Here is a 21,538-nt window from a genome sequence, read left to right on the forward strand (position 1 = left end):
TTAAGATTCACATATTTTGCTTTCATTGCCAGACCGGCTGAGGCAGGTTAAAAAAAGTTCACTCTGAATCTTGTAAAAAGCAAGAAACATTAAGCACATCCTGTGCTTTATTTTCTCATTCATGCACATTTCTTTATCACTCTAACATGTCAATTACTTAAAGCAGTCCTGTGCTGCACGGATATATAAAGTTTGGCACGGTCAGTACCGTATAACTGAAGGTACCATAAATATCAGACATGTAATTTAAGGCTCAGGGTAATATCAATCCTTTGTTCATCATGCTTATAAAAGGTACATACACTGTTAAATAGTTTGGAAAGATTGTAATGTTTTGGAATACAAAGCACAATGTCTGTTAATTAAAAAAAAAAAAAAAAAAAAATCAGATTAAGTATTAAACAAACTTCTAATTGAGAGGGGATACTGGCATGCTCTATTTAATTATAGCACAGTTCATACACAAATATGAGTGTTATACTGTATACATGATATACAGTACAACCGTTTTTCTATCAACGAGTGCTGTGTATAGTTGTACACTATTATTTAAAAAAAGGTGTGATAAATAGTGTGGATCATGGGATGATGGTAAAGGGGCCCCCACTTTGCATAGGGCCCAAGATTCAGTGCTACGCCCCAGTGTAACACTAATTCAGACCCCTTCATTTTTTTCCTGATTTTATTTTGCAGCTTTATGCTAAAATGTTTTTTTTTTTTTTTTTTTTTTTTATGTTTTATATCAATCTACACCTCATAGCCCCTAATGACCAAGCAAAAACTAGATTTGTATTTGCCTTGCAAATATATTAAAGAGAAAAAAAAAAAAAAAAAAAAATATATATATATATATATATATATATATATATATATATATATCACATTGACAAAAGTATTCACATCTTTTGCTATGACACTTAAAATTTAGCTCCCATTTTTCTGGATTCTCATTGAGATGTTTCTACATTTTGATTGGAGTCCACTTGTGAAAAATTCAATTGATTGGAAATGTAGGCTCTCTTTAAATATCTTTGCCAAGTGACACTGTTAATTGTTTAACAAATTTTAAACTTTGTAATTTAAATCACAATTTTGACATTATTTCAAACCCACTTTTCAGATCAGAAGGCCATATCTTGGGAACATAAAGCTCATATTTTAGGTGGGAGCTGTAAATGCACAACTCAAACCAGCCACCTGCAATTAAACATCATTAAATAAACTTCAAATAAGCTTCATCTTCAGACAACTCACTCTGTTGCTTTATTTACTGCAAGATCCATAATAAATTAATCTACATATCCTCAGAGAAAAGTATTCCAGACTTAAAAGTGTCTAGGCACACTAGGAATACCAGAAGCTCTTTCCTGTCTGCTATAGGTCTGTACTCCAAGGGATCCATCTTGATATTAGGGATGTTCTTTTGGTTGGTCCTTTAAACGGCGTCTCATTTCTTCTGCGTGAGCCTTGCTGCGCTCCCTGTTTGCCTGATACTGTGTGGACAAATAGAGAGACAAATGATTTAGCCCAAGACAGCTGGATAAGTCAAAGTATCCATTTTTCAAGCTTTAATTAGAGACCATTCCCACAAATCTTTTGATTTTAATGCCTCAGGTAAAATTATTTCCACACTGAAAACAACCATCTTGACAACAGAGTTGACAAACATGTTTATTCATTTGGTGCTTTGGCCCTGTTTACATCTGGTATTAATGACTATAATGGATAATCAGATCTGAATTAATAAGCATACCTATTGAATTGTTCACACCCATTATCAACTCTTTCCCTGCCAGCATTTTTTTAAATTGCCAGTCAGCGTCAGCATTTTTGATCATATTCACAAAAATTTCATGGCCCCCAGAATATTTTGTAAATATGTAAACAAGTCCATATATCAAAAAAAAAGAAAAAAAAGAAAAAAAGAACAGCCTCTTCTTTTAGACAAATATCACAAATATCAAAATCATGTTTGCTTATTTGCACGTAAACAACTTCTGTTCGCTCCTTATGTTTTATGCAGATCTTCTTTGTTGTTTTTGGATCTGGAGATGCTATACTGTTTCAGAAGATCTGTAACAGTGTCCCCTATCATATAACAGATGATGGCAGAAAAACTTGTCAATGGGTGGAAAGCGTTATGTCATAATGATGGAAAATCTTGTCAATGGCAGGGAAAGAATTAACATGACACTTTGTTATTGGATACAATGTACTCAGTGGAAATTTTGGGGCCCTCACAACACATCAACAATTACTCATGGAATATAATACCTGGTGTAAATGAGGTCTTTTATCAAAAGTTATTTTTTAGTGTTTAGAAGGTTTTCAGTTTGTGTTCTCAAACCAGTGATCTATGCTCTAACAATAAAAGCTACAGGAACTTATAATGAGCACCTCATAATGCTGTCCTCACCTCTTTCTTGAGACAATCACGCATTGCACGGTCCAAATCATTACATGTGCCAAAGAACTTGAGGACGTTATGCTGAAGACAGAGCCAGATATTAATTACATACATGCCTGTTTTCAAATCAAAAGTGAGAAATGTTTTGCACTCTTTTACAAATTAGAGCAAAGGCTTTATAACAGATTATCTGAAGACAGAAAACAGTGATATAACAAGAATAAATGGTACAATCCACATATGCGTACAGACATTTAAAACTTTTAAAGTGTACTTGCACCTAATACAGGTTTAAAACAATAATTTACTCAAAAAAAACAAACAAACAATAATGTCATCATTTACATACCCTCATGTCTTACCTGTATGACTTTCTTCCAAAAAAAACACAAAAGGAGTTATTACGGTGTTGAAATTCTTCACATGTCCTTATTTTTCAGTCCACAGAAGAAAATCATACAGGTTTGGAATGACATGAGGTTAAAGGTATAAGGTAATTGATGACAGTTTTCATTTTTTGGTTTGCTGCATTCACATTATTCACATGAAGTTAATCACTGAATCATTTGTGGATTGTACATTTGAGGGGGAAAAAACCTCATGTTTTCAAAGCATGTTTTCATGAATAGGTTTCCAAACCTCTTTGTGGCACTGTTTGAGAAGTGTTATAAGTTGATTGCACTCATTAGTATGCAGATGGGGTGACAGATCCGGATGCATCCTGAGTTAAGGCTGTATGTCTTAAACTGTGACACCACTTGCCCTGCGGGTAACTATCATTAAAGCAAGGCCACCGTGAAGAACAGGAAAAAAACAAAAGAGTAAATGCCTAAAACTTTTCACAGTTGTCATAGTTTGTCATAATTCTTCTATGGATTTATGCTGTCCATTAATGTAATACCAGATTTTATAATGGTGTGTGGGACTAATGGTCTTAAAGGGTTAGTTCACCCAAAAATGAAATTTCTGTCACTAAGTACTCACCCTCATGTCATCCCAAACCCATAAGATCTTCGTTCATCTTCAGAACACAAATTAAGATATTTTTAATGAAATCTAAGGGTATCTGAACCACACATAGGCAGCAACATCATTTCACCTTTTGAAGTCCAGAAAGGTATTAAAGACATTGTTAAAATAGTCCTGTGTAACTACAGTGGTTCAACCTTAATGTTATGAAGCAACAAGAATACTTTTTGTGTGCAAAAACAAAACAAAAATGACAACTTTATTTAACAATTTGAACTGTTGAGAGTTCGAGTTCGTTAGAGTTCGTTAGAGACTGTTAGAGTTCGTACATAAATCACGGAAGCCTGCACTGCATTCACTACATCAACTACGTATGACAACAGTTCAAATTGTTAAATAAAGTTGTCATTTTTGTTTTGTTTTTGCACACAAAAAGTATTCTCGTCGCTTCATAACATTAAGGTTGAACCATTGTAGTCAAATGGACTATTTTAACGACTATTTTACTACCTTTCTGGACCTCAAAAGGTACAATGACGTTGCTGCCTATGTGTGGTTCAGATACCCTCGGATTTCATCAAAAATATCTTAATTTGTGTTCCAAAGATGAACGAAAGTCTTACAGGTTTGGGACAACATGACAGTGAGTGCTTAATGACAGAAATTTCATTTTTGGACAAACTAACCCTTTAAGACTTGTTCACAATACTATACAAACAAAATTTAAAGAATAGTTCCCCCAAAAATGAATTCAAAAGACTTGGATTAAACAGTTTAATTCATATGGATTACTTTCACAGGGCCTGTTTACACCTGGTTACTTTGTGCGTTTACTCTGATCGGATAGCTATCCGATCATAAAAAGACAATGTGTATGCGCATTCGAGATGGATTTAAATCTGATCGCTCAAATCACTTCAAAAGGTGGTCTGGGACGCATTCCAGTCAAAACTGAACAAGTCTAAATGCATCTGGTTGTTGAAACCACATACGTAAATTTTACTCCTCCCAAAAAAAGTGTGTGAGCGTGTTATAGGCTAAATAACATGTTATAGCCAGATATGACAGTGCTACTGCAACACGCATGACTGCAGATAAGCAGCTGAAAATCTCTTCAGCAAGCTGACGCGCAAACTGCCTCAAATGCAAAGGAAAATAAAAGTAAGTTGCAGACGCTCAAAACACAATCATCTTCATTAAAAATAATGAGACTAAATGATCTCACCAGTGCTGTTATCTCGCTCTCTCCTATTGCGGTCTTTGATTTTGAAATTAGCTGATGATCAATAAAATGCAGTTGCTCGCATTTGCTGCTTAAGGTGACGTGAACTCCTTGAAATTCTGCATATAGCGCAGGAATAGAAGATCCAATTTATATCTGTTTTGCAAAGACACATTTATGTGGCCAAGACTAAATGGAATCGTTTTGATAAATCAGATAGCTAGCTGATCAGTAAAAACGCATGAAGTGACCAGGTGTAAACAGACCAACAATGTCTTTTTGTACATTTTGATGTGTGAAAGTTTTGGTTACATTGGCTTTCAATGGATGGACAAATATGATCAAAGAAAATAAAAAAATATCCTCATTTGTGCTCCGTAGATGAATGGAAATCTTGTGGGTTTTGGAACAACATGAATGCAAGTACATGACAGAAAATTCATTTTTGGGTGAGCTATCCCATTAATCAAAATTAACTCAAAGTTATTTGAAAATAGAAAATTTGCATTGTGCATTATCCATTAACATGGCTCAAAACTGACACTTCTGTAAATCAGTCAAACGGGCTCAGTTATCTGCAAATGCTGTTACACTAAAAATGGTCAAATATAGGTTGATTATAAAATAAAATCAGGCTATCACTACAGAAAAGCAATTAGGCAACATGACATTAAGGATACTACTGCCTCCCCATCCCATCCCATCACTCATTCTAAAATCCTCTGAAATCTGGGACACTTACCTGCAACAGAAGAAAAAAAAATATTAGTATTAATCCACTCAACACACTCTTTTTGTTTATGTATACACTCTTTTTAATTATTATATAAATAGAAGATAAAAGTGGCATCCACAGGACCACTGGTTACTACAATTTTACACTACTCTTGATGACTAAAGACAGTGTCACAGAAAGTCACTTTCCACCCACCATATGTCATCAACAAGCGTGCCATGCCACCATCATAAGCACAGCAGTCATCTCAGAATCACATTAATAATAATAACAATAATAATAATAATAATAATGTTTATTTTATATAGAGAATTTCTGCAAACTCAAGGATGCTTTACAATTATTAATCCATAAACATGACAGAAATAAGGATAGGTATACGTATACATTGAGTGTAGAGAACACAAAAACAAACAACCAGATCAGGAAACAGGAAAATTAGAAAAACATAAGTGAAAAGATATGTTTTCTGGTGGGCTTTACATTAAATTATCAAATAAAGCTTTTGGCGGGACAAATATTCATTTTGGCAACCACCAAAATATGTTCAATGCAGGAAAAACCTGCAAGAGGGTGTAAAGGAACGCTTTGCGACGTCCTATTCATCATTTTGACCACCAGATGGCCACAGATGCCCTTTCTATTGATTTGTAACTATACTGCTAAGATCCTTTACAAAATATCTAAATTTCATAAAGTTACATTTTTAAACATCTTTCTCCTCATCTGTACATTAGAACAACTAAAATAAAATTATGCTATACCAAAATAAATCATTATTTATTAACAGTTGGTTTGGGGTTTTTTTCCACAACTACTTCATTCTGAATGGCTTATTTATAACTATACTTTATACTTTACTTTAGTTATCATCTAAACTTGGTTTCCTGTAACTCCTACAGAATTCTCCAATGTTATGGATGTTATTCCTAGGGGATGCTTCCACAGGAGACTATTAAATCACCAAAACATTTGCCTATTCCTTTAGATCCGAGTTAGAGTTGATTCAGAAAGTATTCAGACCACACACTTCATATTTTTCATGTTTTGCTGCTATGTTACAGCCTTATGCTAAAATGCTTTTAAAAATACTTTTAAAATCTCAAATCTGGATGGAGCATGGTGTGTAGATGTGAAAATAAATAATCTAAAAGCACTTTAGCACAAGGCTGCAACATTAAAAAAAAAAAAAAAAAAAAAAATTAAAAAGTATCTGAACACCTTCTGAATCCTCTGTAGGTCTCGTTTTCTTAAAGTACTTGTAAATACATACGTGGTGCTGTAGTGGGAGAACTTATTGAGTGGAAAAAGTGTGGACATCTTTTAAATACGTGATAACTAATAACGTAAGGGATGTGTAAACTAAATAAAGTTCTGTCATTACCTTTTTAAATTATTGTTTAGTGTTGTTACAGTTTATAATTTTACAGCTGGTGTTCTATATGTGTGTTTTTTTTTCTGTATTATCCCTCGAGAGCTGTTACTTCGTAAAACTGTTTCGCCATCACTACTACATGAGTAGAAGCAGTCAATTACAAATTGTAGTTATTAAATAATATAAACTCACCAATAGCCTTACAGACGGTTCATCTAACAACAGGAGCTGAATTGACAGCTCTGCGAATCAATGTCTTCGATCCAGTTGTTTGTAGCTTGTGAAGGGCAGCACAGTTCACGTGTTTAGTGACATTGATTGACACTCAAATAACAACGAATCAGAAATTTCTTTTGCTCAGCTCATCTATATGTGATGGTCTCACAGAGATGTCAGATATTTGCTTGATAATGCAATATAACCCCTTAAAACCCTCACTATTTAACTAATCATTACATTTCGTATGTGATGCCTTGCCTTCTATAACGCATAGCGTTCCCTACTCCGGAAGAGGTATTTTGATTTACATCCGTGGAAACCAATCAGACACTTAGTTCTCATCCTTGCCGACCAATCAAATTAATAGTAAGTAAAAGACTTTTATTTCCTTGCGGACGGACAAAATCTCACGACCTCTGCTGTCATGTTGTATAATGAGATGAATTCAAATCATAGATGCAAACATACCTGTCTGCTTGCTTTCAGAAATACCAGAAATACCGTTCATATATTTTGTTTTTGAGAAATAAAATTATTGTACAATATAAATATACAATATAATGATAATAATACAAAAAAACTTATCAAATAATATTAATAAAATGTTTAAATAATTTCTAATGTCAATAAAAAAAACTCTGAACGTTGAGACTTCTTCAATAACAGATATTGTTAGTCAGTCGGTCATATGATCAGAACGATAACTCTGTGGACAATTTTATATTTATTTCGATTTTTAACCTACAAACAAAAACCGGAAGTTAATGCAACATAACGAAGAAGCAAAGAATGTACATTAGATGTGTAAGTGATGCTTTATCTGTATATTCACAATACATATAATTTTAGTAATGCCGCAGAGAATGATGGGAAATGTAGTTTCGTAGCTTCATCGTTGTTCAGTCTTAACCGAACACTTAATGCGAAACTAAACTGTGTCGTCAACATTCGCAATTAGTCGTAAATACGATCATTTAGACATGACTTTAACACACTCCCGTAGTTTTGTTGCATATGACAGACTTTTATGTTGTCGTTAACCGCCTGCTGTTGACAGGAACTTCCGGTTCAGATATCTATTTGATTTCTGGCGGTTCGTTTTGAACGTCTAAAAACGCAAAAGATATGATACGTTGTATTAACTTTTAACGAAAAACCGTTTTGTCCACACGATGGACGCACAAGCCAGATCTGTTCTATATCGGATATTTCGGAGAATACCGAACAGAAATATAGAAAACCTTCTGAAGAGATGGAATTGTTTATCAGCAGATCAGCTGCGCGCTCTGGATTACACGAGACCCAAATGGATGATAGTAGAACATGTCATCAGCTTCTGTGAGGTAAGATACATCCATTAAATAGTGATTTATTATTTGAAATATATATTTCGAATGCATGAAACGGGATACTTACCGTCTTTATCTTCAGCTTCCGTGCTATTGATACTGTTTTCCATACTTTAAAATGACGATAGCCCTTTGACCTAACCCAAACACAGAAGACAGAGTTTATGAAAGCTGTAACTTATGTTTTAACATAAAGGTCAGACAGGTGATTGTTATCCAGGATAGTAAGTGTTTAGTAAGTGGTAAATTGTCATCCAGCAGACTTTTGAATTTGCATAGCGGTATTTTGAAACCTGTTATGAATTAAATTAAAAAATTAAAGCAAAAAAAAAAAAGTCAGTCAGAAGCAACAACACTTTGGAGTATGTTTTGTATGTAATGTTAATTAAACGTTGCTAGGGACCCCTATCAGAACGTACAGGTAGTCAGATGTACATCAGTGTGACGATTGTGTAAATCTTCAAATATGAACAGTAATTTCTCAGCATCACCAAGTTGAATGAATGCTGGAATCAGTGTTTCAATTCTGGGTAGAAATGTTTCTCCTACTTTGTGATATTTAGGACAGATGAATAGAAAGTGTTCCTCGTCCTCTGTTTGCTGTAGATCTCAGTGTTTTACAGATCCTATGCTTTCTCTGTCTATGTTTGTTTACGTCTTCCTCTCTCTATTTCTAAATCATGGTCGCTTAATCTGTATTTGGAGATGATTATTCTTTAAATTGTTTAATTAATAGATAGTTTGCCTATTTAGGGTCGAGTAACATTGGAGTTTATTCTTTAATAATGGTTTTGGGGTTGTAGCTGTAAGTTAGTCAGTCAAGAACTGAGTTTCATGAACTAGTTGAAGAGCAAGTGCAGGGCTCGACAATAAGGACTACCCGATGGCCCGGGGCCAACGTGAACGATGCACGGGACAGTTGACGGAACTGTCACTTGCCCGATCGGGCCAGTGCTGTAGTTATTTATATAGTAGTGTGCGTTATATATCGTCTATGACATCGTAATTGTTGATTTAACGATCTGACATTATCGAGTATGTCCCTCACTTTACAAAAACCAAACAAAAACACACCCAATGAGTGCATGCGTACGTGATGTAGTCTAGTAGGTTAGACTAGTGCGCGTGCATATTTAGTGTACGCTTTCACTGCGTGATCTACGTTAGACTATTAAAATGCATTTAGAATGCCCCAGAATACAAGATAAGGGGCAAAAAATGCCTATGTATGTCTTTTATATTTATATAATTTAATATAGTTAACCAATATTAGACGAAGAGCGCCAAGTTTTAGCATGATTGCAAATGTGATATTGATTTTATACAACGTACAGTTTAATAAACAAGCAGTTTATATTAAGTGACTTACGTTTTAGACACCAAATTGCTTGTTTCGCTCTATTTCGCCGACGAAAATTGTTCCAAACAAAGTCCACACAGAATTGTTTTGTCTCTGAGCAACACTTCCTAAATGAATCAGCCGTTTGAATGAATCGGTTAAATCTCAATGATTCGTTCATTAACAGGGACTTGCTGCCACCTATTGGCGGGTTTAATTTCACATTTAAAGTATATTTTCATTTTATAAATATTTTCAAATAACAGTATTTATATTTTCAACATTTCAAAACATTATTTATGCATCTGTAACAGCTCTTGACTGACTAACTTTAATAAAGTTTATATATTAGATTACAATTTCTATACCTGAAAATCTCCTGTTTAAGCCTACATAAAAAAACCTGAAAAGCATTGTTTATTTAATTTATATGTTTATTCTGTTGTATTTATTTGTGCTGTCACTCGTTATTTGATTATTTGTTCCTGTTTTATTATTTAGCCTACTGTTTATTTGTCTAACAATATTTAAAATTTAAGTGAGTTAATCTAGTAGCTTTTGGTGTCATAACCACCTATAAGGTTATGACACCAAAAGCTACTAGATTAACTCACTTAAATTTTGATGTATTAAAAACAACGAAAACAATAACTAGGCTTATTTTATGGGCCCATTTTCTTTTCTTTTACTTTATTAATTTTTTGTTGTGGGGCCAGTAAAAATTTTGGCGGGGCAAGTAACCACTGGCCCGACTGGGCCAGTAGAAAAAATCCTTAGCGTTGAGCCCTGAAGTGTGATCAGAGGATGAGATTCTGGTGAGGTTTCATTGGCGAGGAGGCCTTTATAATGGACTAAATCAGGATCAGACTGATGGAGGTGATGCCAGAACTGAACACATCACTTCTGGATCTCAATGTTCAGCGGGTACAAGCCTAATTCAGCTCTGCAGGCATCATTGGATGGGCTTCTGTGGACCCCTAAAATGTTTTTGGCAATTTCTAAGTGTAGTTAGTTTTTCTACTTAAGTTTTATCCCAATTTTTAAAATTTAGTACTGATCCCCACATTTCACATCCATATAAGAGAATTGGTTTTATTGAATTATATAATTTTATCTAAGTTTTAATGGGTAATTTTAATTGACCGCATCATGACTTTATAGCATAAAAAGCCCTCCGAGCCTTTTCACTCAGACCGAAGCCTCCCGATGCACTGATATCGATGCCCTGTTAGTGTTAGCCTTTATAAGTGAACTGGTGTTTGTTTCCCTGAGGTCTGGTCTTCTTCTGGAACACCATGACTCTGGTTTCGTCCAGATTGACTATTAGAGCCCACTTGTGACAGTACTGTTCCAGACAGGCTCTGCTGAAGACCCTCAGCTGTGCGGGACAGCAGGACCAGATCATCCACATACAGCAGATATCTGACCTCTGTGTGGTGTAGAGTGAGGCCGGGGACATCAGAGCGCTCCAGATCCTTAATGTAGATGTTAGTTAGAGTCATACTCAGAATGCAGCTCTGCCTGTTCAGTGCTGTTCTGTGATTATTGATTTTCACTGCACATTTACTGTTGGTGTACAGGGATTGTATAATAAAGTTTTTCCACCAATGCCAATTTGTAGGAGTCATTCCGTGTCAAATCAACAAAATTTTGGAAACTTCCCCGGCTCAAGTTTTTGATTTTGTTAATATTTTTTCTGTAGAAAGACAAACATAAATGGTGATGAAAGCCAAAATGTTAAATGTCACAGATATATAGTTACTGAGTAATCCAGTATTTTGTAGAGGGGGCTCAAAATGACAATTTTCACCTGAGATTTGGAGCCAATTTACAGGGGTGTAAAAATGACTTTAGAAAGATGGCAGCAGTATTATTTTATTTTTATACAGAGATAGGTCTGTTAGTAAATTCTGCTGACTTTAGCAATCTTTGTTTCATTATATCAAATCTATCACCTTTTTTTAAATATGGGGCAGATCAATCTTTTAGACCAGAACTCAGGAAAGTTACCAGACCATAAAACAATGTTGAATAATTTGGCTAGAGCTTTAATCATGCTGGTTCTGCTGAATTTAAGCATTTCATTACTAATGTTATCTTGTCCACATGCTTTCTTTAATTTAAGATTTACAATATGTTCTATTATTTCAGACATTGTTGTAAATATATCCAATGGATTTTGATCATTTTTAATAGTTTTCTCCAAGTTGTTGTTTTGTTTTGTTTTGTTTTTTTATACTCCGAGGCTTAAGGGCAGCCGTTTCGATTTTTTTATAAAGATTTTTAAAGTAAGATTTCCAAATCTTGAAATTCTGGAATGATAACTCTAATTTAGGGATTTCAAGTTTTTATATAGGTTCCATATAAGCAAATAGGCAGTTGTGGTCTAAAGGTTAGAGAGCCAGACTGGCCTTCACATGTTACCCACTGTACTGATTCATCAATTTCATCAATTTTGGTTTTAAAATATTTTTCTCTTTTGTTCCATAGTCTTTTGTAATTTTTCAGACAGTCTGAATAAGTAAGCTGTAATGTCTGACTGGATGGATCTTTGTGCTTTTTGTTAGAAAGTCTCCTTAGTTCTTTTCTGAGACCTGTACATTTATTATCAAACCAAACATCCTTTCTTAATTTTTCTTATTCATTGTTTTATTTGTTCTCTCTCTCTCTTGTAGGAGAGCAGACTTAGCCTGAAGCACATCACTAATTTGGAAATGATCTGTGAGTGAAATGGCCTCATTTTGTTTGTTTGTTTTAATATTTATTAGAACTTAAATGTGAATAATCTCAGGCCCCATACTTGAACTTGACTTTTTCCCCCATTAGATCATATAGAAAACCCTGATCAAGGCATCTGGCATGCATGTCAGCTTACTGAGGCACAAGGTAAGGTTTATGTATGCATTTCATTGCTAAAACGATTTGATTTTAAAGGAATGCACAATGAGCTAAGTTAAGTGTATGGTAGTTTTGACTACTTTTCATTGTCTGAAATAGTTCCTTTTCCTTTTTTCTACAGATGATGCAGTTTGTGTAGAGTTGACGCAGTTTAAAGAGCAGTTTAAAGCACACTTGCATGGGGTCATTCGGCATGTAATTACACAACTTCATTTGGCATTCAAGCTTTCAAATCCAACTCTACTTTTTCAGTTTATCAACTCAAAATAGCATAACACTCAGTAGTCTTGTTAATTAAAATCTTTTGATTTTGTTTTTCAAGATTTCCATTAAGATGAAGAAACATGAGGATGAGGCTATATGGATTCGGATTGCCTGGGGAGACAACTTCAGCAAACCCAACCACCTTAAGCCAACTTATGTTGTGCACCACCTGCACACTTCCTATGTGTTTATATCCAACCTCATGGCCAAACACAAGATCTTTCTATTTCAGGTGACTTTTGATCTATCTATTTTGCTTTTTATTTGGTGTGAGATACTGTTTTAGGATAACTTCTTTTAATTTTTAGTGAATGTTAACCAGATGTTAATGCAACTTGATATTTGACAGATTTGATAATTATAATTTTCCCCACACAAAAAAGTAAAATTTTAATGTTGTTTATTCACATTCCTAGGCATTAGTAATAGCCACAAAACATGGCTCTATAAAGGATGGCCACCTGAGCACCAAGAGTCTCACTGCAATGAGGGACTTGCTTCTGAGACGTTATCAGCAGGTAACCAATCAGGACTGCAGCTTGTGGGCCAAATCCAGCATATCAATTATTTTTATATGGCTTTCTGGTCAATTAATTAAGATGCATCAGACATGACCGTGATTTAATCTAAGCACTCATCAAACTCATGTGATTTCCTGAATTTCAGGACCACAGCCCATATTCATATCAGCATAAGATTAAGCTGTTGCTGACCATAGTTCAGCTACACTACTTTCCCAAACATAAACACCTTATCTGATCTTATCAAAATCAGCTTATGTGTACACTGACACAGTGTCTTATACAAATTATAAAAGAGATGTACATGTAACTCAAACATTACAATTTTTTTAGTTGCATCCCTGATTAGTTCAGTGTGAAAGTCAAGTTTGTTGTCCAGCCAGTCCTTGAATAACTAGGATCAGATCTGTAAGATCTTTTAATTAGCTACTTCTGACTTGTTTAATGTAAATATACACAAAACATTAAGGGTGATATATTATCTGATTATAAGTGGGCAGCCATGACACCTGCATAGCCATTGTGTCTCCGATGCTATGTACATCCAGATCAAGCGACCCTCCCACTCAATATCACTATCTGGCGGATACAACCACTATGTCACTGTTGGATATAATCTTGTAAACTGTACAATTTCAAAACAAGTCATCTAGCTAAATAAAAACTTCTGCCCATTTTGAATCATATTGTTTTTAATTTTTCAAAGATTGATAAATTCTTGCAGATATTTCTTACATAAATATTAAACTTATTTGATAAATACTGTTGTTGTTGTTTTTCCTTGATAGGTTTTTCCAAATGCTCACTCAAGGATCCTACAAGAAAGAAACAGTCTTCCATCACGTATGTACATTTTTTTTTATATTTATGTATTTTACATGCACAAGAATCAGAACCATGCATATGTACAATCTCTGGCAATGTACACAGTTTTGTTGGTTGTGTTAAGTTTTGCCAAGTTTAAAAAATTACAGTGCCTTTTAAAAACTTGGACTTTCACATTTAATTGTGAATTCCAGATAATATTAAAACCGAAATTCATGTGTAATATAGGGACATCCTTGCTTTATCTGACCAGAAATGAGCATCTTCCAAAAAAAATCTACAGGTTAGTAGAGCTTTTATGAGACAGGGCCACAAAGAATTAAGATCTCAAAAAATGCTAGGGAAAACATGCAGCAATTCACAATGAGAGCTTTAGGATTCACCTTAACAGGATATTGAACCAAGGCATACACCAAAAGCACACTAGTTTATAACCATAATGGAATAATTCAGTCAAAGATCTAAATCTTCTTCCAAATCTGCAATTTTATAATTTTTTGATGATCCATATTAAACTTCATGGCGCTTCAGAAGTTAGGAATGGATAAAATTACATTAGTGAGATGTACAACAGCGGGACTATATAATCACTGTTTGTATTCTGTTTCTGTTTGGCACCTACGACTTCAGTAGTGTTCTTAATGTTGAGTAGCAAACATTTTCATTTGAGTTCATCACAGTTCTATGCTATGAATAGGCATGATAAATCCTTCAACTTAATTATAATTATAATCTTTTTACAGACCCCTGTATTGGAAAGGAACACAGAGAACACGAAGAGAGAAGACATCAGATGGCCTGTGAGGTGTTTGGACACGGCCCTACACCAAAGCTAGAAACAGCTGTGTATAGAGTGAGTGTATAAATCTCTGATCTCACATAACCACCTTTAGATTAATATCAGTTGAGTGTATCATATAATTACATATATTTCACCTAAACAAGCTTTTTGACATTTATAAATGAGCTTTAGTACATGGATCCTCTGTTTTCTCTAAGCTTGAGACAAGGTACAGAGGAAATAGCAACTACACCCTCAGTGAAAAAGAGGAGTTCTTCAGAGGGGTGGTCAAGTTCTCAAGCAGCAGTCTGTTAGAGTCCTTACGCCACTGTGTCGCTTCAGGTGAGAGGCATCAAAACCCTTTTCCCTTGCAGGGTTCCCACGTGCCTTGAAAGTACTTGGATTTCAGGCCTGGAAAGTACTTGAAAACAAAAATTGGTCCTTGAAAGTGCTTGAATTAAATTTGAAATATTTTTTGTGAAAATTATAACATGCCCCACTTAGTCCTAGTATATTTGTTTTGGAATATTATTTTACAATCAGTGTCCGAGTGTTTTCCATTGTGGTACTTCCCATTGCTTTGTTATTAGGTGGGGTTTGGACATTTGAGCAGCTGTGACACATGCTGTGTCCGAAATGAACATTCTTATAAGTGTGTTATTTTGATTGTGGATGATTAAAAGGTCTCAACGATCTGCTTTTGAAGAAATATCGTTGTATGCTATAGTGCTTTCTGCACCTCCGTCTCAGCATAGCCAACTGCGTAGTACAAAGCGACATACATTCACATCATGTTAACACAGCGGTAGAGTTATACTCACAGAAAACTGCAGTTATTCACAATCACAAAAGTTCATGAAAGAGTGGGAACCCTGCCCTTGACTGAAGTCAAAATCAAGTCTCTTCTCTTGTATAGTACAGAGGACAGGCAGAATGCATTTGATAGTGGCTTTAAGCTGTTACTTGAAGAAAACTTCACCACAAAGTGCATTCCATTTTCCATCACCAAGGAGTAGTTACAAGCATTGTCTGACATTACCCTGCTTCTCAGTCATACCCAAACTCTAGAACCTAGTTCCTTGTTTTCTCCTTCACTGCAGTCAATGAAGTATTTTTTATATTTCTTTTGGCAGGCATGGCTGAAGGTCCTGTCACTCCGCTATTGTCTGCCATTACTCAGAGAGGAAGGAATTATTTTGTTATCACAGACAAAGGCCCTGGTGTTTCCAGCCAAGCATCAGCACAGAGAGCCTGATGACAACTGACGTTGCAGAGGAAAATTAGTTTAACTAGGATGTGCATACATGAGAATATATTGTGCCATCTGTATCTTACAAAGATGATAACATTAGAGTAGCCATGTCTATAGACTTGATGTCATCAGTATTGTCCCTGAGTATGTAATGATCAACAGGGGGAGAATGTTTTTTAAAATTACAATTAACCATGGTAATACAGCATGTATTATTTTTAGTGTCATTTTTAGCATGATTTTAAATAAAGTTTTTGATTAAAAAAAAAAAATTATATATATTTTTTTGTAATAAGTTCTTTTTAATATTATACCTGAGTTTAGTAATTATGAAGGCATTAAGTGTGCAATTGCAAAAAATAAAAGGTTATAAAATTGGTACAAAATCAGACTAAAGGATTTGTTCACTTTAAAATGAAAATTACCCCAAGATTTACTCACCCTCAAGCCATCCTAGGTGTATTTGACTTTCTTCTTTCTGATGAACACAATCGGAGTTAATCCTGACTTGTCCAAGATTTATAATGGCAGTGAACGGGGGCAACAAGTTTGAAGCTCAAGAAAGTGCATCCATCCATCATAAACGTGTACTTCACATGGCTCCGGGGGGTTAATAAAGGCCTTCTGAAGCAAAGCGATGCGTTTGTGTAAAAAAAAAAAATCCATATGTAACACATTATGAAGTAAAATATCTAGCTTCCGCCAGACCGCTTTCCGTATTTAACTTACGAAGAAATAAAGTGCAACGTCTCTCACAGTTCAAAACGCTTACGTCCTACGCCTTCCGTATTCAACTTACGAAGAAAATGTAAAGCCTCTCATAGTTCAAAACGCTTCTGCTATGTCCTATGTCTTCCGTATTCAACTGTTCAAGTTCTGTAAGTCTGTAAGCCTTTATTAACCCCTCAGAGCCACTTTCTTGAGCTTCAAACTCATTGTTTTCCATTCACTGCCATTATAAAGCTTGGACGTGTCAGGATATTTATTAATATAACTCAGATTGTGTTTATCAGAAAGAAGAAAGTCATATACACTTAGGATGGCTTGAGGGTGAGTGAATCTTGAGGTAATTTTCATTTTAATGTGAACTAATCCTTTAACCGACTTTCATGCACATACGATCAGGAAATCAATATTGTATGACAGGATTCAATAATATTGAAAATTCAAATTTCTATTACACTTGCTATTTTGGGTTACACTTTAAGGTGTCTTTTTTACAGTGTAGTTATACATTTATATACTGATTAATATTAATTAACAGTTAGGAAAAAGGGTTGGTTTAGGGTTAGTTGCCTGTAATTATGCATAATTGTTATTACTACAGTAAGTACATGTAACATATATAACAAGGACACTGTAAAATGAAGTTACTCTATTTTGTATCATAACCTGAAACACATGGTTTCCTTTACAATACCATAGTTACAATTATTGTTGCTAAAAATAAAACTTGAAATCTTCTTGTTGCTGTCTTCCATGTAAGAGAATAGAGAAAATGTGTTGAAAATACACTATAAACCTGTCAACACAATTTTTGGTCTTTTATGAACCAGGACAAATTAGAGATACTCCACCCCAAAATGAAAATTCTCTCGTTTACCCTCATGCCAGTATGTATGTGTATGTGTATGTGTGTATATATATATATATATTTTTTTTTTTTTTTTTCAGAAAAACAGTCCATCTCTGTTAGTTCATATAATGCAAGTGGATATAGTATCCCAAAGGTTGATGCTTCAAAAACCACAAAAAGCAATCACAATGGTAAGCCATACAACTAGTGGAGGAATCAATGCCTTCTGAAGAGAGACAATCAGTGTGTGTGATGAAAATAATATTTTTATCTTTAACTATAAACCATTTTTTTTCTTCTGTCCAACTATCATAATCACTTTCATGAGTTCACGCTTGACAAATATCAGCAAGTTGTCAAGCTTACGCAGGACCAGTGGTGCGTAGAGTAGTCAAAAATTGTACTTGAGTACAAGTAAAGCTACTTCTAAAACAAACTACTCAAGTAATAGTAAAAGTAATAATTACTTGAGTAAGAGTAACAAAGTATCCAATGAGAAAACTACTCAAGCTAGTTATAGTTACTTTGGATCTGAATAATATTAAGGAAAATTCCTGAATTTCAAACTACATGGGAAGCTGCAAGTCAAACATCTCCTTGAAAGTGTCTATTCTGTTTATCTGGGTTTACATAAAACAGCATGTCCTCTCATGACTGATGGGTACAATGACACAAAAGCTGTCATTTTCAATGCAAAATCACACAGCCCTCTAAACATTTTTTTCCCAACAGTTGACTATCTTTATTTTCAGTCACAAGTATTTACACATTATTTACTCTCACATGTTTACACAACACAAACTTGTCAGTATCTGCATGTAAACAGGACAACAAAAGAACAGACTATGGAAAAGAACAGAAGAGTGTGTGTAGAGAGAATGTTTAAGGTTTTGTGTTAGCATGTGTTTTAGTATGTGTGAGAATGTGTGTATTTGCTTCTATGTTCTGCATTGAACACAGTCTTACTGAATTTTACTGTTGAATTTCAACAATAATTGGCTCTCAAGGTATTTACAATTCAGTCTTGATCTTTTAGCTGTGAGAAGGAGTCCTATATGACTAAAAAATCTCTCACAGGCTGCAGATGCTGGGATGGCCGTGTTTACTTTGAGAGACAACTTCTTGACTTGTGGAAAGGAATGCAAAGAAGTCATCTTTGTCCGACTGGCTGCTGTTAGAAAGGGCATCATTTTCCATGTTGTTCTCCAGTTGAGTTTTAATGTAGTCCTGTGTCAAGACAGATTTAATTACTTTATTAAATTATTTATACCAGCATGTTCCTATATTTTTAACTCTTTCCTACAAATAGCCAGTTCAGATTTCACTTATAACCAGTTCAGAAAACTCACTGCTAATAAAACACAAACAAAGAGAAAACAAATCTCATCTCAAGGTCAAACTGAATTAACACACATAGAAGTATTACCAGCTGTCAAGATGCTCTGCTCTGTTGTCCAGGAATTTTTCTTTGAATGAGGTTCATCAAATGCAGCTGATCCTCTCTTTCTACACTCGATTAGATCTGTATACACCTTCAACTTGTTTGGGTGAATCCTCTGATGAAATAACAGTTGTAATTAATTACAAATAATACAGGTGCTGGTCATATAATTAGAATATCATCAAAAAGTTGATTTATTTCACTAATTCCATTCAAAAAGTGAAACTTGTATATTATATTCATTCATTACACACAGACTGATGTATTTCAAATGTTTATTTCTTTTCATTTTGATAATTATAACTGACAACTAAGGAAAATCCCAAATTCAGTATCTCAGAAAATTAGAATATTGTGAAAAGGTTCAATATTGAAGACACCTGGTGCCACACTCTAATCAGCTAATTAACTCAAAACACCTGCAAAGGCCTTTAAATGGTCTCTCAGTCTAGTTCTGTAGGCTACACAATCATGGGGAAGACTGCTGACTTGACAGTTGTCCAAAAGACGACCATTGACACCTTGCACAAGGAGGGCAAGACACAAAAGGTCATTGCAAAAGAGGCTGTCCAAGCACATTAATAGAGAGGCGAAAGGAAAGGAAAAGATGTGGTAGAAAAAAGTGTACAAGCAATAGGGATAACCGCACCCTGGAGAGGATTGTGAAACAAAACCCATTCAAAAATGTGGGAGAGTTTCACAAAGAGTGGACTGCAGCTTGAGTCAGTGCTTCAAGAACCACTACGCACAGACGTATGCAAGACATGGGTTTCAGCTGTCGCATTCCTTGTGTCAAGCCACTCTTGAACAACAGACAGCGTCAGAAGCGTCTCGCCTGGGCTAAAGACAAAAAGGACTGGACTGCTGCTGAGTGGTCCAAAGTTATGTTCTCTGATGAAAGTAAATTTTGCATTTCCTTTGGAAATCAGGGTCCCAGAGTCTGGAGGAAGAGAGGAGAGGCACACAATCCACGTTGCTTGAGATCCAGTGTAAAGTTTCCACAGTCAGTGATGGTTTGAGATGCCATGTCATCTGCTGGTGTTGGTCCACTGTGTTTTCTGAGGTCCAAGGTCAACGCAGCCATATACCAGGAAGTTTTAGAGCACTTCATGCTTCCTGCTGCTGACCAACTTTATGGAGATGCAGATTTCATTTTCCAACAGGACTTGGCACCTGCACACAGTGCCAAAGCTACCAGTACCTGGTTTAAGGACCATGGTATCCCTGTTCTTAATTGGCCAGCAAACTCGCCTGACCTTAACCCCATAGAAAATCTATGGGGTATTGTGAAGAGGAAGATGCGATATGCCAGACCCAACAATGCAGAAGAGCTGAAGGCCACTATCAGAGCAACCTGAGCTCTTATAACACCTGAGCAGTGCCACAGACTGATCGACTCCATGCCACGCCGCATTGCTGCAGTAATTCAGGCAAAAGGAGCCCCAACTAAGTATTGAGTGCTGTACATGCTCATACTTTTCTTGTTCATACTTTTCGGTTGGCCAAGATTTCTAAAAATCCTTTCTTTGTATTGGTCTTAAGTAATATTCTAATTTTCTGAGATACTGAATTTGGGATTTTCCTTAGTTGTCAGTTATAATCATCAAAATTAAAAGAAATAAACATTTGAAATATATCAGTCTGTGTGTAATGAATGAGTATAATATACAAGTTTCACTTTTTGAATGGAATTAGTGAAATAAATCAACTTTTTGATGATATTCTAATTATATGACCAGCACCTGTATATAGGTAAATGTATATTAGGTTTTGTTATAATTTATGATTTGAATCATCTATTTCAGTGGTTCTCAAACTTTTTAGAGTGTCGTACCCATGGGGCATTTAACATCCTTCTGCGTACCCCCTCTCTTCCACTTAAGACTGTCACTGTAGACATATCTTTTCCATTAAGGGACAATATTTGCCCCCTTAAATCGATTTATCCAGGGCATTTTTTAACTTTATAAATACCTTTATAAAATAAATAATGCTTTAAATAATAATAATAATAATAATAAAGTTCAATAGAGAAATAAGCAATTATGGTAAAAACGAAGTGATACTTTTAAATATTAAACTAAAATGTCCAGTAGGTGGCGGTAAGTCATTGTCTTAATGCGTGAGTCATCGAGTCATTCAGTAACAAGCAAGTGGCTTTATTTATGAATAAATCATTGAATCATTTACTCTTATGATTCATTCAAAGCTGTAGATTTGTTCACGAAATACCGCTGTGTGCTGCAGTTCTGCAGTGGCTTTCTTTGGAACTATTATTTCATGGCAAAATAGAGCAAAAATACTGACAATACTGTGTTCATCATTTAATATTTAATATTAATATCTCGGGAAACATTGAATTCT

General features: G+C 35.0%; 2 protein-coding genes and 1 long non-coding RNA gene across 4 annotated transcripts; 1 reads left to right on the forward strand and 2 right to left on the reverse strand.

The window, feature by feature from the left end:
- Positions 1–1,240: 1,240 nt before the first annotated feature.
- Positions 1,241–7,235, reverse strand: cmc2 (C-x(9)-C motif containing 2). 2 transcript variants are annotated; one of them, XM_051871062.1, is made up of 4 exons: positions 6,902–7,235; positions 3,047–3,170; positions 2,417–2,488; positions 1,241–1,493 (listed from the first exon to the last, which is right to left on the reverse strand). In XM_051871062.1, exons 2-4 carry the CDS (start codon positions 3,125–3,127, stop codon positions 1,410–1,412), a joined length of 237 nt encoding a protein of 78 aa, XP_051727022.1. In that variant the 5' UTR covers positions 3,128–3,170; positions 6,902–7,235; the 3' UTR covers positions 1,241–1,409. The 2 variants fall into 2 exon arrangements, with proteins under 2 accessions (XP_051727022.1, XP_051727021.1); XM_051871061.1 differs by having other exon boundaries at positions 3,047–3,180; positions 6,902–7,233.
- Positions 7,236–7,967: 732 nt separating this feature from the next.
- Positions 7,968–17,620, forward strand: cenpn (centromere protein N). Its single transcript, XM_051871044.1, has 10 exons — positions 7,968–8,271; positions 12,292–12,337; positions 12,443–12,502; positions 12,636–12,709; positions 12,837–13,010; positions 13,195–13,296; positions 14,088–14,142; positions 14,868–14,977; positions 15,124–15,247; positions 16,039–17,620. Exons 1-10 carry the CDS (start codon positions 8,101–8,103, stop codon positions 16,158–16,160), a joined length of 1,038 nt encoding a protein of 345 aa, XP_051727004.1. The 5' UTR covers positions 7,968–8,100; the 3' UTR covers positions 16,161–17,620.
- A 175-nt stretch (positions 17,621–17,795) lies between these two features.
- LOC127500129 (uncharacterized) lies at positions 17,796–19,436 on the reverse strand. The gene is made up of 2 exons (XR_007926269.1): positions 19,160–19,436; positions 17,796–18,960 (listed from the first exon to the last, which is right to left on the reverse strand). It is a non-coding gene; the product is annotated as an uncharacterized LOC127500129 (long non-coding RNA).
- Positions 19,437–21,538: the final 2,102 nt, after the last annotated feature.

This window comes from Ctenopharyngodon idella, chromosome 18 (genome assembly GCF_019924925.1).
Source record: "Ctenopharyngodon idella isolate HZGC_01 chromosome 18, HZGC01, whole genome shotgun sequence".
Taxonomy (NCBI): domain Eukaryota; kingdom Metazoa; phylum Chordata; class Actinopteri; order Cypriniformes; family Xenocyprididae; genus Ctenopharyngodon; species Ctenopharyngodon idella.

What these genes read in the sequence shown, in the direction of transcription:
- cmc2 (XM_051871062.1), bottom strand. Translation starts at nt 3,127, where the DNA reads ATGCATCCGGATCTGTCACCCCATCTGCATACTAATGAGTGCAATCAA. An exon ending in TCAAACAGTGCCACAAAGAG is followed by an intron (nt 2,489 to 3,046) that starts GTTTGGAAACCT and finishes CTCTGTCTTCAG; the next exon opens with CATAACGTCCTCAAGTTCTT. An exon ending in GTGATTGTCTCAAGAAAGAG is followed by an intron (nt 1,494 to 2,416) that starts GTGAGGACAGCA and finishes TTGTCCACACAG; the next exon opens with TATCAGGCAAACAGGGAGCG.
- cenpn (XM_051871044.1), top strand. Translation starts at nt 8,101, where the DNA reads ATGGACGCACAAGCCAGATCTGTTCTATATCGGATATTTCGGAGAATA. An exon ending in CACTAATTTGGAAATGATCT is followed by an intron (nt 12,338 to 12,442) that starts GTGAGTGAAATG and finishes TTCCCCCATTAG; the next exon opens with ATCATATAGAAAACCCTGAT. An exon ending in TGCATGGGGTCATTCGGCAT is followed by an intron (nt 12,710 to 12,836) that starts GTAATTACACAA and finishes TTGTTTTTCAAG; the next exon opens with ATTTCCATTAAGATGAAGAA.